The 17,963-nt window shown below is 29.9% G+C and overlaps 1 protein-coding gene across 3 annotated transcripts; it reads left to right on the top strand.

Moving 5' to 3' along the window:
* The first annotated feature begins 208 nt into the window (after positions 1 to 208).
* Positions 209 to 8,476, top strand: TAF7 (TBP-associated factor 7). 3 transcript variants are annotated; one of them, XM_082875028.1, is made up of 7 exons: positions 648 to 761; positions 4,143 to 4,256; positions 5,384 to 5,462; positions 7,047 to 7,180; positions 7,273 to 7,392; positions 7,695 to 7,766; positions 7,920 to 8,476. In XM_082875028.1, exons 3-7 carry the CDS (start codon positions 5,411 to 5,413, stop codon positions 8,079 to 8,081), a joined length of 540 nt encoding a protein of 179 aa, XP_082731154.1. In that variant the 5' UTR covers positions 648 to 761; positions 4,143 to 4,256; positions 5,384 to 5,410; the 3' UTR covers positions 8,082 to 8,476. The 3 variants fall into 3 exon arrangements, with proteins under 3 accessions (XP_082731152.1, XP_082731154.1, XP_082731153.1); XM_082875026.1 differs by lacking the exon at positions 5,384 to 5,462 and having other exon boundaries at positions 209 to 761; XM_082875027.1 differs by lacking the exons at positions 648 to 761; positions 5,384 to 5,462 and adding an exon at positions 764 to 1,807.
* Positions 8,477 to 17,963: the final 9,487 nt, after the last annotated feature.

Raw genomic sequence — 17,963 nt, 5'->3', positions numbered from 1 at the left:
CAATATTTAAATTTTTGTCAAATAACTTTACAAGTTAAAAAAATTAATATTTAATATTTAATATTTAATTTTTAAATTTTTACTTTTCAATTTTATCAATTAAAAATAAATCAATAAAGTAGTAATGAGATCTCATCACACCCCTTCATCCAAAGGGCACTGTAAACTGCTTCTGTTATTTTCCCGAAACGCCTCTTCCAATTTCCCTTCAATTGTGTTACATATATGTGTGGAGCATAAAAAGTAAAAGAAGACAAATGACTACTTAAATCATAAGAGAAAAGAAAAAGAATTAATTATAATTTTTTTTATTGGAATAAATAAAAAATAAAAAAAATAAAAAATTATAATTTCTTTTATTTTTATTTGTTAGATTTCATAAAGAAAATTTTTTTTTATATTATATTATCAAAATAATCTTTTACTGGATATAAAAAACCTTTGAGGCCTGAGAATCATTTTATTTATTTTATTTTTATAAAAAAAAAATTAATATTATAAAAATATAAGAGTTTGTTCATTTTTTTTTTCTCTCTCAACCTCTCAATTTTTGAGAAGTTTAAAAATTACTTTACGGTGTGCAAAAAAAAAAAAAAAAAAAAGTTAAAAAAAATTTATTAGACATTTTAGCTGGATCAGATTTGTTTGCTGACTGCAAATTGCAATTGAAGAACCCTATACGCTCTGCAAACAAATACATACTCTTTCCTACCAAATCACCTTCAGTTTTCTACATCTCTCTCCATCAACGCTCTCTCAAGGTATGGTACTCCCTCCCTCCTACTCTCTCTCTGTGTGTGTGTGTGTGTGTGTGTGTGTGTGTGTGTGTGTGTTTGTTTGCTGAATCTCTTCTTTTTTGAGAAGTTATACAATTAGATTCGCCCAAAAAAATTTATTCAATTAGTGGTCCTGGAGGGCAAATCCCATGGGCGGGACTGTCCCTTGATGTGCTTTTTTATCCACAACAGCATCCAAAATAAATAAATAAATAAAAATAAAAATTTCTGCAAGAAGAAGATGGAGTGGAGTCGTGCCTTTCACTGGCGAGCGCTCACACACACACACACGCAGAGAGAGAGAGAGCTGTTGATTTTGGAGGTGAAATCATCGGCTCCGATGGTCAACGAAAGATCATCGTATTTGTTTGTAGAGAGGGACAACCACCTTCAGAAACTTCCCAATCTCTCTGCTGAAAAGCCTCATTCTTGAGCCCAGATTCTTATATATTTATATGTATTGATTTGGGATTTTGTATATGTAGATGTATTGGGTTTATATATATGTATATGTATTGGGTGTATATATATGTATATGTATTCTTGAGCCCAGATTCAGCAATTAATATTTTTTGTTTTAAAAATTGGTTAAGTTAGTTTTAATGACTAGCTAAAATAAAGATTGTGGTTGGAGAACACAGTAGCTAGCAATTAGATAAAATAAAGATTTAGCTTGTGAAAGATAAAGGGCATGGTTGGAGTTAAGAGAAATGTGTTTCTGTCCGTTTCTTCCCATTTCTCGTCACTTAAGTTATCTAAATAAGAAAAATATATATCTCTCCATTTCTTTTCTTTTCTTTTCTCTCCAAATCACTCAATCCAAGCATAGTGTTAGTGTTAACCCAAGACAGACATATCTTCCAACTGCCGCAAACCAATTGAAGCCTGAAAATCTCCCCGGAAAAAAGATCGATTTCAGAAATCAAACCCTGAAAAGTTTGAAGCCCTAGGTTTCTTTGCAAATCCAACCCAAATCTCTTCCGAAAGATTAGATTTTGAAGATTAAATCACTCAAATTTTGAAACCCAAAGGTATCTATCTCTACAATCCCTCTATTTCCCATCTCTCTAGGTTTGGCGAGTTGTTTTTTTGTTTTTGGTTTTGTTTTCTGGATTTGATTTGATGTGGTTGATTGATTATCTTCACTGTTGGCTGTTAATTTTATTGGGTTTCAAACTGTTGTGCATATTTGTCTTATTTTCCCTCCTTTGTTGTGGCTCTGTTATGGGCCATTAAAAGATTGACTCAGCAATCAAGCCAAACAAACTTATTCAGTAGTTACTGCTATTCATTTATTCATGTATCTTATGATTTTTAACTTTAAAGTTTTGATTTTATTCTCATACAAATTTTGCATATCCTTTGGGAAAATGCTTAACAAGAGTTCAATTTTAGGGAAGTTCTAGTGCTTTTATTCCAAGTTGTGTAATTGAACCTTGTTAATATGAATTTTTGTTTTGGCTGAAGAAACCTAGCCTAGCTGAATCATTAATTTTATGAGAATTGAGGAGTACTGTACAGCTGTGTTTTTTTGGATGGACATGGCCATGGGATTGGACTAATAATAAAACAAAATGCATAATCGGATTTTTGGCTAAAAAAATTAAGGTCCAGTCTCCAGACGAATAATCTATCCCGACATGGTATATTCCCATATATTGAATCCCAAGAGAGGGGTGTGGGGATACAAAATGGAGGACTATGGAGATGCTCAGACTATCAATCCCATCTTATGAGCCAATCCGAACTTGGGATAAAATACACAATCTAAAGGAATTGATAACGCTAATCCTATCAAATGAAGTTTGTGAAACAAACATGGCCTACAATACGAATAGGATTAGTCATTGGCAACAAACTTTACCGGACAAGTCTCCGCTAGCATACTTGAGCTTAGGCTTGTGTTTGCAGTACTACAATTTCTGTGATTTTGAATCTGGGTAGAACAGCTGGGTAGTATTTTGTTTAATCTTGAAACTCTGTTGTATGTATAGCTTGTCCTCTATGTAGGACAGCACAACTTCTTTTTACATCATGCTATATCTTATGGTAGACTTAAGAACTTTTGTCATTTTAACTTGCGTTGAATGTTCTTTTACATACATGTTCTGCACATTAAATTACACTACAAAAATGTAATTTGGAATTTTTGTTTATTTCACTTCATAGAATTGAATGTGTTAAACCAATAATTTGATTTCCTATAGGGAAAGGAATCCTTTTAATCATTGGAATGTTGTTCTCTGGATTTTGGAGTTCAGTTGGTTATTGACAAGACTAACATTAAGATTCTAAAAAACATGTACAGTTTTAGTGAGAGTAAGAGAACTTTCCTTTGGGAAAAACATGTACAGTTTTGATTCAAATATTTGGAGTATATTTTCTTCTTTATGAAATAGGGCCACTTCAATTATTATTTTTATTCATGAGTGAGTTGTCCCGTAGTTACTAGGAAACTTTCCTTGGGAGTAGAAACTTGTTTCCCCCGAAACTTGTTAAGGGAAACTCTAAGAACGTTTCCGAGATGGTTCAAAAACTATATTTTTCATGGCCTCAGCTCTTATTTTTCAACAATAATATATAATTGTTTTAAATATTTTTTCTATAAATATTGTGTAGCATTTGCATTTTTAATTGAGAATGGAAGTGTAATATTAAAATGCCATTGCATTTTTATGTCCAACTACACTCAAAACCGAACGTCTTGCTTGCACTCTGAATTCTATTAATTTTGAAGGCCCGTGAAAATTCATGGATATATCAAGAGTTGATTTTTACTGCAGTGGGGTTGGGAGGGGAGTTCATTGGTTATAGAGAATAGGTTTTCAATGACGTGGGTTAGGGTTCGAAGCATCATATAATTTCTTAGATTATCTCAACTACTCATTTGTCCCTTTTATCTGTAGGAAATCGTCCCTCTGTCTTCTAGAGACACATGAGGGGCATCACCATGATAGCTATCCTTCTTTTCCAATCATGATATAAAAAAATGGAGATGCATATCCACCAAATGATGTTTTGGATCCCTTATTTGTGGCATAGAATTTTTTGTTGCAAGATCTTTGGATTACGAGAGATCTTTCCTCATAATTTCCTGTCTTTGCCTGTGTCTCTGTGTATGAGCCTCTTTGCTTATGCAAGTGTTACTCTGTTAGATCTTAAACTTGACGTATTTTTGAAGCCATTAATCCAATCTTTTCTTACATGTTATTAGGTCTTCATTGTTAGCCAGGTTAGATTTTGAGAACCTGCAAAACATACAAATCAATTCTTGAGGGGAATTGTTTTTACTTATATATATGTTTGTATGTATGTGTGTGTGTTATTTTTTTGGTGTAGAAACTAATTTTGATACAAATTTTGCAGTCATGGAGGAGCAGTTCATACTCCGAGTTCCACCTTCCGTTGCTGAGCGAATAGAATGCCTTCTGAATGAGAATGCTTCTTCTGAAGATAAGTCACTGGATTTGTCCTTTTCCGGTAAGAATTTGTTTGTTTGTTTTGTTTTTGCATTTGTTTAGTTTGCATCCTTCCAATGTTATTTTCAAGAGACTGTCTTCTTTGTTTTTGTTGCTCAATATTTTAATAAACCATTGTGTTGATATCAATTAATCATGCACCAAATTTGTGCTCTCTGAACGTTAAATTAACAAATATTTGCATCATCTTCAATCATTATTTTCATTTTGCAGTAATCATTTCATGTTGGTATGGGCCACCCTTTGAAGTAACTAATCTGATTTTTCGTATTGTGATGCATGCCCCTCTAAATTGAGACTTTATATTCTCTTTATGCATTAAACAGCTATTTGAATAATAAGGACGTCAATGCTGACTGTTTGCTTGGATTTGTTGATTACATCAGTGGTGATCGTCTTCCATTAATGAGTAGTTAGGGTGATGCATGTGTGCTGCTACACTTATTTTTGGACATTGTTAAATATCATCTTTAATGTTAAATATGGTTCATTAATTTGTTTTCCATAACAATGGAAAATTATCCATAACAGTCAATAAAGTATAGAAGATTAATTACATCACAAAAAAGGAAAAATCTCCACAGCCACATAAAATTAGTGGACAAATTTGTACATTTGGAAACTAAACAAAATCCGCAATGTTAAACCCAATTAAATGTTTTTTTTTTGATAAATAGCAAACTTCATTGAGAGAGCATCAAGGTGATGCAACGAATACAAAAACCAGCCCTACAGCTGGCAAGAAAAAAGCAAACAACCAAAACAAAACGAGCTAACTAATCAAATCATCAACAAAATCTACGAAGGACAACACATCGGAATCTACTGAAATTGTAATCCAACTATGCAACACTGTAAACAAATGTTGTTTCAACCATGAGACCGAACGCGTCTCACCCACGAAAGTATGCCTATTCCACTCCAACCAAATCAACCACATCAAACAATGACCATCCACGCCTTCCGCCGTCTCTTCCCCACCCTACCTCCAACCCAACTCTGTAGCACCTCCACCACCAAAATGTGATTTTGTAATAAAAACATAGGTTTTGCTAAGTTTTTCTGGAGTTGTGCGAAGAAGTAAAAATATTCATGGCTCTGTTGTTACTGTTGATACATCTGATGTAGTTAACTGTCAAGTGAAAAAGGCGAAAAATGGATGAGAATGCTTCTTCTGAAGATAAGTCACTGGATTTGTCCTTTTCCGGTACGAATTTGTTTGTTTTGTTTTTTTTTTTTGCATTTGTTTAGTTTGCATCCTTCCAATGTTATTTTCAAGAGGCCGTCTTCTTTGTTTTTGTTGCTCAATATTTTAATAAACCTTTCTGTTGATATCAATTAATCATTCACCAAATTTGTGCTCTCTGAACGTTAAATTAACAAATATTTGCATCATCTTCAATCATTATTTTCATTTTACAGTAATCATTACATGTTGGTATGGGCCCCCCTTTGAAGTAACTAATCTGATCTTTCTTATTGTGATGCATGCCCCTTTAAATTGAGACTTTATATTCTCTTTATGCATTAAACAGCTATTTGAATAATAAGGATGTCACTGCTGACTGTTTGCTTGGATATGTTGATTACATCAGTGGTGATCGCTTCCGTTAATGAGTAGTTAGGGTGACGTGTGTGTGCTGCTACACTTATTTTTGGACATTGTTAAATATCATCTTTCATGTTAAATATGGTTCATTAATTTGTTTTCCATAACAATGGAAAACTATCCACAAGACAGTCAATAAAGTGTAGAAGATTAAATACGTCACAAAAAAGGAAAAATCTCCACAGCCACTTAAAATTAGTGTACAAATTTGTACATTTGGAAACTGAACAAAATTCGCAAAATGTTATGTTAAACCCAACTAAATGTTTTTTTTTTTTGGATAAATAGCATACTTTATTGAGAAAGCTTTAAGGCGATGCAACGAATACAAAAACCAGCCCTAAAGCTGGCAAGCAAAAAGCAAACAACCAAAACAAAACGAGCTATCTAATCAAATCACCAACAAAATTTACAAAGGACAACACATCCGAATCTACTGAAACTGTAATCCAACTGTGCAACACTGTAAACAAATGTCGTTCGAACCATGGGACGGAACGCGTATCATCAACGATAGTACGCCTATTCCACTCCAACCAAATCAACCACATCAAACAATGACCATCAAGCATCCACGCCTTCCGCTGTCTCTTCCCCACCCTACCCGCAACCCTACTCTGTAGCACCTCCACCACCGAAATTTGATTTTGTAATAAAAACATAGGTTTTGCTAAGTTTTTCTGGAGTTGTGCGAAGAATTAAAATATTCATGGCTCTGTTGTTACTGTTGATACGTCTGATGTAGTTAACTGTCAAGTGAAAAAGGCGAAAAATGGATGAAGGGTGCTGAGAGAATGGCTTGGAAGCCATAATGTCAGAATAAAAAAATTGAAGGATTCAAAAGACAATGATTTGCAAATTGGCATTTGTGTTGTAATTAGTAATCCTTCACAAAAATAAGTGTACAATTGAAGTGGGTGGGAGTATGGTAATTGATGGTGTTTTTTCTTTGTAATGAGATTTAGAAATGATTGCCACTTGACTTTGTAAAATTGGTGCTCCTTTCTTGTTTGTGCAAATAACACCAGGGAATCCATTGACTGAAGAGTAAAAGCTGAGAAAAAGTAAAGCATTTAAATATTGTCTTGCTAACCTTTTGATTATTGGCCTCATATTGGATTCTTTTCATTTGAAAACATTTGGTTCCTATACTTCAAATCTTTGAATTCTCATATGTTTCAGAGGATGGGAGGAGCGGAACATTTGCTATAGGCAATGATCAGTTCCCTGCGTCCCTCTTGGATCTTCCATGCATTGTGGAATCATACAAAACTTATGATGATAGTGTGCTGATCAAAACTGCAGATATTGGCCAAGTAGGCTCCTTTTTTGATCTTATTTACTTTCTTGGAGTTCCAGAGTCTGTTGCTTTGTTTCTGATGCAATTATATAACTTGGGGTGTAACAGATGATTATGGTGAGAGAAGAGAGTGATCCTGCACCAGATGTGGTGGAGTATAAACATGGCCTTACTCCTCCCATGAGGGATGCTCGAAGGCGAAGGTTTCGTCGGGAGCCAGATCTAAATGTATTACAAACCTTACAATTTTCTAACTTTTTGTTATTATTGTCTTTTTTTTCATCTAAATGACGCAAGTTAATGAACTTTCTATCTTTTAAATTTTACCAAACTGGTTTCTGAAAAAAATTCAGAAACTGAAATCCCAACCAAACAGATTAACTAGCCAATGACCGTACCATTCATCTACGCTTTATGATAAGTTTTTTTTTAACATGGTATTTATCTGGAAGTGGCTTCACAATTTTCTTCATTTATTGGCTTTATGCAGCCACTTTTTACTGATTGTGGTTTTTGGTTACATTTTGCAGCCCGAGCTTGTGCAGCGCGTTGAGAAAGATCTTCTGAACATTATGGCTGGTGGAACAGCTGAGAATGTTGATATCCTTTTTGTATATTTTATTTCATTTGTCAATTAATACACAAATGATGTCTTTGTTGATTTGATGCATAATCGCGTATGCAATGGGTCGATGGTTTAGGGAATTTCTACATAATTGATTCCGCTGTTATTCCTTGACCCGAGTGGTTTACATGTTGAAGTTGCAGGTCAAGAGGAAGGCGGTGAAGAGAACGCTCGTAGTACGAGCAAGAAAGCTACACCGGCTCCTGCAGCAAAACCTGATGTTCCAGATACTGGAGGCAATGCTGCAGAGCCTGAGGGAAGTGATTCCGATGACTCTGATGATTCTATTTAACTCAGAAGTCCAACATAAAACTCGGGTAATTACTTATTTGGGGTTTTAGCAGCCAAAGTTAATACCATCTAGCCAAGTGGCAGCTTCTGTGTTTCTGTGAAGAAAAAAAAAAGAAAAGAAAAGAAAAGAAAAAGATGTTGATGTGTAAATTGAATTTTCTCTAGATTTGTGCACCACTACGATCAAACAACTATACACATTCTTCATCTTTAGAAGGTTACAAATTTTTGTGAGCTTAGTTATAAGCCGTTGTGGTGTAGTTGTGAAGGGACACATGGCAAGAATGGTCTTAAATTATGTTATGATGAATATTATAAGGTTATGAATTTTTGTGGTGAGAAAAGTTGTGAACTTTTATACTTTTGTTATGAAGCATTGTGTGTAGTTAGTATGTATCTCTTTAAAAGTGTGTATAGTAGGAAAGGTAAGTTTGTTTATAAAAATTCATGTAAATTACATTCTGCACGTTATATCGAATTTCAATTCAATTGCTTCACATTTGATTAAGTTGTGATGGGACCTTCAATTAAATTGATGAATGGAAATTGGTCGTCACTTTTTGACATTTTTTAAAATAAAAATGTAATTTTTTTTCTTCTTTATTTCTTCATTGTGTAAAATATTCTCTATTTCCGTACGATCACTTTGGACTCGTACATATAAGGTAAATCTTGAATAATTGTAACCATTCGCAATAAATTTTTGAATAATTGTAACCACCCACAATAAATTTGTATGATTGTAATCACCCGCAATAAATTTGTATGACGTAAGACAAAATGTGTAAAATATTTGCTATTTCCGTACGATCACTTTGGACTCGAACTTATAAGGTAAATCTTGAATAATTGTAATCATTCGCAATAAATTTTTGAATAATTGTAACCACCCGCAATAAATTTGTATGATGTAAGACAAAATGTGTAAAATATTCTCTATTTCCGTACTATCACTTTGGACTCGTACCTATAAGGTAAATCTTGAATAATTGTAACCACCTGCAATAAATTTGTATGATGTAAGACAAAATATGTAAAATATTCTCTATTTCCGTACGATCACTTTGGACTCGTAATTATAAGGTAAATCTTTAATAATTGTAACCACTCGCAATAAATTTGTACGATGTAAGACAAATGTTACCAAAAATAGTTGAACTTGAGAGCTCATCCAAATTTACAATTGGCACTGAGTTTTTCTACCTTTCCGTTGTGAGTTGAATTGAACCATAATTTAACATATTGTTTCTGAAGTTTCTCTTTAAATCAAAGGGACTAGTGCCAACCAAATAACAATATCCAAAGCTTCTTGAAGTTATGTTTGTTAAGTATAACAAATGTTGTGCTTTGCTTTTTTCGATACAAAAGGTTGGAAAGAGAACAAAATTAGTGCCACCAACTCAGCTGCTCCAACAATTATTGCGTGATGTCACCAGTTAGAAATTAATTTGATAAAAATAAATATAAAAAAAATATTTTTTTGCAATTTTTCATTATTATTTTTTACTAAATTAATTTTTAGGTTTTAAAAAAATTCAGAAGATAGATTTGAAAATCAGACCATATGTTTAACTAAAATCCAACCATATTTTAACTAAAATTTGTTATGGTTTTATACTACTATCTAGTTTTTTTTTTTTTTGTTTTTTATCATTATATTACTATCTAGTTGGATGTTTGTGATTGATTTTATTTTTTAAAAAATTATTTAAAAAGAAAAAATCAAGCTATATATTGCCGTGTATGTGGCAAAATGAAAGATTAATAAAATTAATCTTTCATAACAGAATATATAATGATTTGCAGATAATGTAATGGATGGTTAAAATTGAACTCATCTATGATGGGATCATATTTAAAATAAATCTCAATTTGTTAATACACTTTATATGATGCATTCTGTATTTTTGTTTTGTGTTCTTAGGATTAATTGGTTTAACTCACTGTGGCTTAATTTTTTTTTCCCTAAGCATTGCAAACTCTCCAAAAGTTTTGTAGTATTTAACCATCCATAGTGAAAAAAGTTCCAAATTGAGCAATAAAATATATGAAACAAATTTGCCACATTTCCCTTTCATAAGCATCCCATGAAACTTTAAAATATTGTGTAAAAAAAAATTGTATTGCCAGTCCCTAAATCACAAATTTCCCCACCAAAAATTTCCAAATTTTTATCCAAAAAGCTCCCGTTTTATGTATAAAAATGTTAGATTAATGTCTTGAACCCAATTACAATATAGAGCTATTGTAGAGTAGATACCAGATCTTATATCCCGCAAACTATTAAAAAATTAAAAAAAAAAAGACCAAATCGAAATATGAGTGTTCAGGGTTTGTTTTTACAATATTTTTTATTTTTGGCTTTTTTTTTTGTCATTAGTGAACTGTTTAAAAATAAATGAAAAAAATTTAAAACTTTTACATTCTACTCAACTAGACGGATCTAAAAAGTAACTTTCTTTAAAAGAATTGAAAAAAAGTCCAAAAAAAGACCCCAAAAAAAGAGAGAGAGTACCAAATAGTTGACTTGGCTTATTTTTTATTATTTTTACTTTTTAGATTCGTTTATACCAAATTTCATTTCCTACTAACTATTAAAAAAATAGATCTAGATACGGAGAAGAGTGATGAAAGCTTTGTACATGTGCTAAACATAAACTAATCACGTGCCACTGGGTTACAAACCTTAGGCACTCCAAACCATTCTTTGTTTATTGAATTTTTTAATGTTATTAAGCTTTTATGATTGTACTTGTTTGGAAAAAAAACAACTGATTGAAGGCCCTAATCCTAAGTCCCCCACATAATCCTAGTTTGGTCAAAAAAAAGTGGATTTGGTTTCGACTATCCTCTGTTTGTTTGTGGGATAATTAATACCACAATCCTAGTATTAGTAAGTCAAAAACGATTAGCTCTATCTTATCATTTATCTCATTATAGCCAAACGTAGCACAATTAATTTTTATGAGATAAATTAAATCTCATAGTATATATAATATGTTCTATACATATCACCTCTAATCCCATCCTACAAACAAACATGCCCTACATTCCCTTTGTATTTGTTTATTTTTTAGACAAAAGAAAAGGTAAAAGTAATATGAAAAAAGCAAGCGGCTGTTTTGTGTTTGGCCCATTAATTCCCCAAATATTTCCTTTATAAAAATAATCACCCAAAATTGATCATATAATAATAGTAATAATAAATTTAGAATCCAAAGTATGCACATTTAAAGATAATGTTCTATATATATCAAAATAAAAACTGATTTTCAAGATCACATTATAAAGAATAATTTTAGAGATACCAACTCATCAGACAGGTACAAATATATATATATATATATATATATGTAATTCAGATTCAACTCAATAATATTCATATTTTAATGTGACACACTATTTTTTCTCCCATACTTTTCTATATCTGAGTTTATAAACCTAGGGCTATGTCCCAATTGATATCTCTCTAATCATATATAACAAAACATTATACTCTCAACAAAGGAATCTATCCTGCTCAAAAGAAAAAAAAAAAAAAAAAAAAGAAACAAAGGAATCCATCAAATCACTTCCCTACAAAACAAAAAAAAAATCTTATAGCAATTCCTAAACATGTTTAATAAGATGGCAACATTTTTTTTTGTTGTTGTTTTTTAAAAAAATATAACCAGAACCATGTGTGGCAATTGTTTCTGTTTTTAAAAAAGTGACAACAATTTCTAAAATTTGTAAAAATTAGTCTTTTCATTGTGAGAGAAACTGTGTATATGTGACAATTTGCTTAGACTGTCCTATTAATACAATAGACAAAATTGCAATGTCCAAAGCAAATCTCTAATTTTATAACATTAGTATGGCTGTCATTATTATAATAATATGAGGGGAATCAGACAAAGCTAAGATATGGTTGGCATGTGATTTATTTTTTATTTAATTTAAGCCGTATATTAAGCTTTAATTAAATTGGTGAGGACATGGGATGGAAACATTTTTGAGTTTTATAAGATTTAACTAGTGTTTTTTTCACATCGAAAAACAGTTCATATTTGTTTGCTAGTTCATGGAAGATTGTGTTTAGACTTTGTAATCCTTCAAAAGTGAAGTAACCATTAATAACATAATCATCTATATCATTATAATAGGACTCCCAAGAAGCAAAGGCCTCACACATTTTCATAAAAAATAAAATATATTACATACGTAGAAAGCACTGTATTTATAATCATAACTATAAGAATTCATAAGAATCAATATTGTACTTAGAATTAACAAACTAAATAAATGGAACGCGTTTACCAAGTAATTATTCAGTAGCTTAAGACCATCATATTATACGACTTATGTAGCGTTTTAAACAAATTTTGTAATGAAATTTTTTATAAATAAGACAAATTTACTTACCTTGATTAGATAGTTGATAAATAAATAATAACTCATATTATGATTTTTCATCAATTGAAAATATTTAATAATTTTTCCAACCTCACCTCACATGTTTAATGGCAGCAAAATGTGCACCATGACACCAAGGAAAAGGAACTAGGATAACTTTCTATATATAATGCTATAATTTGAAACTATATTTCATCTAAATATTAGTTTATTAGGATAGAATCAAACTAAGTAGTTCCGACACCTAAATGTGGTGTGTTTGTGTCAGACACTTCCTCATACGTGTTTATATCGGACGCTCATCTAAACCCTTTTTTTTTTAAAAAAAAAAAAAAAAATTTGTGACAGTACACGTGTCCATCATTGAAATACACATTGCACACAAAAAAATTAATCATAAGTTTGAACAAAATAATTTAAAATACAATCATAAAATAAAAACAATTTCAATTGATAGAAATTAGTGTTAAAATTATAAAACAATTTCAATTATTATTGTCTTGGAATGATATATTCATATATATCACATATAATATATATATAAAATTATATACTTTGTACGCGTTCCTCACATGACGTGTTTTGTATTTTTTAAAAATTATCATGTTGGTATGTTCGTGTCATATCCGTGTCGTTTTTGTGCTTCTTAGAAATCCAAACCAATTAACTTATCTACAATATTCACACGATAAATTGTACTTCGCATTTTATTGGTGCATTATGATAACATTTTTAGACTATATTTAAATTATGAATTTGACTAAAAATTTAGAGAAAAAAAAATGTGATGAAAATGAAGTAAAAAAAGAAGTAATAAGATGAAAAACCAAATCAAAAATACCAAATGGAAGTGCTTTTTTTATAAAAAAAAAAATTATAATTAATTGTAATTTGAAAAAGTAATTACAAATACATTGAAAAACTTATATTTTTAGTTATTAAAATTGATAAAATTTATCATTAATTTATAATTATTTTTTAAACTGATCAATAATTTCCCCACTTTTTTTTCAACTTCTTTCTACTTTGAGGGTCAACTGGGCCTACTGACTCCTGTTATGTTAGCCTTTTTATAGTATCTATTTCAAATGAGTTGCAAAAATCTAAAAGAAGATACTCAATTATTTGATATATGTTTTCAAAATAGAAAAAAATGGAAATTACACACAAACTTGTTTGATAAACTATTCTTGGCAAATTTTTTTTTTTTAAATGAACATATCATTTTTTTAGTAAACACTTTCAAAATTTGTTTTCACACAATGATAACAATTGTATTTTCAGACTTTCTATTATTAAAAACAATGCGAAAAATATTCAAAGATTAAAAAAAAAAAAATGCCCAATAGAAGTGTACTAAAAGTAAAATATAATTTATTTAAAAATAATGGATTAGTTGGGATGGTTCTTTGGAGTCTTACTTATGTAATGTTGTTATTTATTAATATAATGTTTCCCATATTTTCAAAGAGAAAAAATCAATAACACATTTAAAGTAGGGGGTTATTTGTAATGTTTAAGTTATAGTAATTGCTTTTGTGCACATCACCAGATATGATTATTTAAAACGTTTGAGTTTCGATTCATTTGAGGACACTTGTCAACTGATTACTTGTTTCAGTTAGATACGATTCATTCGAGAATTCTTGTCAATTGGTTTAAAAACACTTGTCAACTAATTACTCGTGTCATACAATTTATCTAAGAACTTTTGTCAACTAGTCTGAGGACATTTGTCAATTAATTACACATGTTAATTGGATACGGTTGATCGAAAAACTATTGTCTTTTCAAACTGGTTACTCATGTCAATTAGTTACATTCATCCGAGAACTCTTGTGAACTAATTACTTGTGCCTGTTGGTGATAATAGTTTAAAAACATATCCAATAGTGGAATACATAACAGTGAAACCTATTGGGTTAGCCAACTTGAGTAAGCGTTTGTATAGGCATAATCTAATGATAACAAAAGTTATATTTATTTATTTTTTATGAAAAAAAATATGCGACTTAATATATTGCACATCTGACAATAAGTCAATAATAACAAAAGATTAGTTGCTAATCAATTATGATTACATACAAATATAAACCCTTCTAACATGTTTAAATGAAAAAAAAAAGGGTGAATAAGGCAACTAAAATTGAATTATGGCTAAAGAAATTTGTGTATGCATATCATCCTATTTCCTAAAAAATTATCGGCCGTTAAAAATAATAAATCAAAAATCAAACATCAAATTTTTTTTGGTTTATTTTCAATTTTTTGACTTCGAAAAAATGAAGATGCTAAAAAATCACAAAATTTCTACCAAATAACCCAAAAAATAAATAAATAAATAAATTCAAAGAAGAACACTTCAAAACTTAATCTAAAAAATGTCCAACATAAGTTTTACCAAATGGAGCCGTTATTAATATTTATCCAAAATTAATAATTTTTTTTTTACATGTTACTTTAAGAGTAAATTATGCCAGCAGTCCATAAACTTTGCATTTTTTCGATTGAGTCCTTAAACTAATTATTTATTAAAGAAGCTCTCCAACTTCCAAATTGATTCAATTTAATCATTCTGTTACATTTTATATCATATAGGAATAGCCTAAAAGATAAATTAATAAAAGAACTGTAAAATTCTTTTTTCTAGTATTAAAAAAATACATTAACCACCTTAGAAACATGCATTGGTTTGCATTTCTATAGAGCAGTGGGAAAATAATTACATTTTTATAGTGGTGCAAGTCTCGTGTATGTATGGTGCAAGTCATGTTGTGTGTCAGAGTTGCACCAGAAAATATTCTCATATGTAGTGCAATTATTTTGTTACTGTCTCACTTATTTGTAATTTATTTTTATTTATTTAAATTCTTTCTACTTTGAGGGTCCATTAATTCGCCCTACTGACTACTGTTTATTTATGCAACCCAAAATGTATGTTAGCCTTTTTATAGTTTCTATTTCAAATAAGTTGCAAAAATATAAAAGAGGACACTCATTCATTTGGGTATCCTTTTCCAAAATTGTTTTATGTTTTCAAAATAGCAAAAAATGGAAATTACACACAAACTTCTTTGATAAACTATTTTCGGCAAAATTTTAAAAATAACTTATCATTTTTTAAATAAACACTTATAAAAATTGTTTTTCACAAAATGATAAGGATTGTGATTTCAAACTTTCTGTTATGTTTATTCAAACAAAAAAATTGAAAACATAAAGCAAAAAATATCAAAGATAAAAATGAAAATGCCAAATAGAAGTGTACCAAAAGGAAAGTATAATTTATCTTAAAGTAATGGATTTATTTTTGAAAACCAAAAATATTGGATTTTAAATTGAAGAAAAAGGTACACATTTAAAGGGTGCTTTGAAAAGATGATTAAAAGTTAGTTTTTTAAATTTTTTTACTTTTTTAGTTAGGAAGTGGCTTTCAACCCACTTCTCAAAAGAGGCCAAACCAAAGATTATTTACAATTTTCAAGTTACAATGATTGTTTTTGTGCACATTGTGAGATATGATTATTTAGAACGTTTGAGTCATGGTTCATTTGAAAACGTTTGTCAACTAGTAATTCGTGTTAGTTGAAAACGATTCATCCTAAATTTTTTGTCAACTAGTCTGCGAACACTCATCAATTAGTTATGTTAGTTGGGTATGATTCATTTGAAAACTTGTCAACTGATTACCCGTACCAATTAATTACAATTCATCTAAAAACTCTTGTCAACTAATTATTCGTGTCAATTGGATAATCATTCAAAAACATATTCAATAGCTTTGATTTATAAGGTAAATTATACTTACACCTCCTGAGATTTGGATTTAATACATATCACTCTTAACATTTGAGAAATTACACTAATCCCTCTGTCATTTAGACGGAGTGAAAATATTAAACTTATGCACTCTTTTTTTTTTTCCATTCCTTTGCTTTATTTTTATTTTTTTTCAATGTAGTTTTCTCTGTTTTTCTAGTAAGAGTTGTTGCCTTTTATATAAGTAAAGAGAATTTGTAAAATGAGACTATTAACTATATGGTGGGAATGTAATTTTGAAAACGTTAAAAAATAAGAAATAATTAGATCAAATCTCAAGAGTATCTAGTTTGTAATAGTGAAACCGAGCAAGGATCCTCTAGAGTGATTTTTCCCTAAAGTTTCCTAAAGTGCTACAGTATATGGTTGAGATTTACTGACAAGTCACATCAATTTTTCTGATGTGACTTGCCAGTAAATCTCAACCACACAATATAGTACTCTAGGAAACTTTAGGAAAATTTCACACTAGAAGATCCTTGGTGAGTGAAACCTATCATCCACAAAAAGTCATGATGACCAATGGGTTGGGCAACTTAACTAAGTACTGGTATTGGCATAATCTGATCATAACAATAGGTTAGTTACTAATCAATTATGATTACAAACAAATGTGAACCCTCATAATATGTTTAATTATGGTTAAAGAAATTTGTGTATGTATATATCATCCTATTTCCAAAAAATTATTGGTAGTTAAAAAAAAAATCAAAATCCAACTTCAAAATTTTTAGTTTATTTTCAATTTTTTTACTTCAAAAAAATGAAGCTAAAAATTACGTAAATGTTACCAAATGACATTTTTTTTTTCAAAGTAGAACACTTCAAAACTTAATCTAAAAAATATCCAACATACTTACCAAATGGAGCCGTTATTAACATTTTTTCAGAATTACTATATATATATATATATATATTACATATTACTTTAAGAGTAATTTACGCCAGAAGTCCATAAAGTTTGCAATTTTATCGATTAAGTCCTTATACTAGTTTTTCATTTAAAAGCCCTCCAACTTTTAAATCGATTTAATTTAACCATTCTGTTACTTTCTATATCACTTATGACTATCCTACCTAAAAGAAAAAATTGATAAAAATAACCGTAAAATTCTTGCTTCTAGTATTAAAAAAATACATTAACCAACTTAAAAACATGTGCTGGTGAAGGAAATGGTGCTGATTTTGTAATATTTTTTTTGATATTTGGAAAATAAATTTATAATTAATTATACTAATTTATCCTTTAGTTAGGCCCACATAATGCATTTAACAACTAAAAGTTGGACAAAATGAAACAAAAGTGCTATATTAAATCAATTTGAGAAGTTCAAGAGCTTAATTGAACAAAAAATTATTTTAGAGACTTAATAAATAAAAGATAAAAAAAAGTTAAGGATTTTTGGCTTAATAATTGGAGTTAGTTTTTATTTTGTATTTTTTTTGTGAGTTTTTTGTTGATTTATTTTCGTTTTTAGTAAATTTTATTTTTTATCTTTTTTAAAAAAATCAGGCTTCTTTAAAAAAAAATTAAAAAAAAGTTCATAGAAGACAAAAACAAGTAAAAAGATAGTAGGTTTTTTAGCTTATTTTGGTTTTTTTTTTTATTTTTCAAAAAAAATATACTTTTTAGATTTGTCTACATAAAACCAAAAAATTGTTAAATTTG

The sequence above is a fragment of the Camellia sinensis genome, chromosome 6 (genome assembly GCF_055761805.1).
Source record: "Camellia sinensis isolate YWXY chromosome 6, ASM5576180v1, whole genome shotgun sequence".
Lineage (NCBI taxonomy): Eukaryota > Viridiplantae > Streptophyta > Magnoliopsida > Ericales > Theaceae > Camellia > Camellia sinensis.
This window is presented reverse-complemented; position numbering and strand designations above follow the sequence as displayed.

Excerpts from the sequence above, each read along its gene's own strand:
- TAF7 (XM_082875026.1), top strand. The coding sequence starts at position 4,145 with ATGGAGGAGCAGTTCATACTCCGAGTTCCACCTTCCGTTGCTGAGCGA. Across the intron at positions 7,181-7,272 it reads AAACTGCAGATATTGGCCAA|ATGATTATGGTGAGAGAAGA; the intron begins GTAGGCTCCTTT and ends GGGGTGTAACAG. Across the intron at positions 7,393-7,694 it reads GTCGGGAGCCAGATCTAAAT|CCCGAGCTTGTGCAGCGCGT; the intron begins GTATTACAAACC and ends TACATTTTGCAG.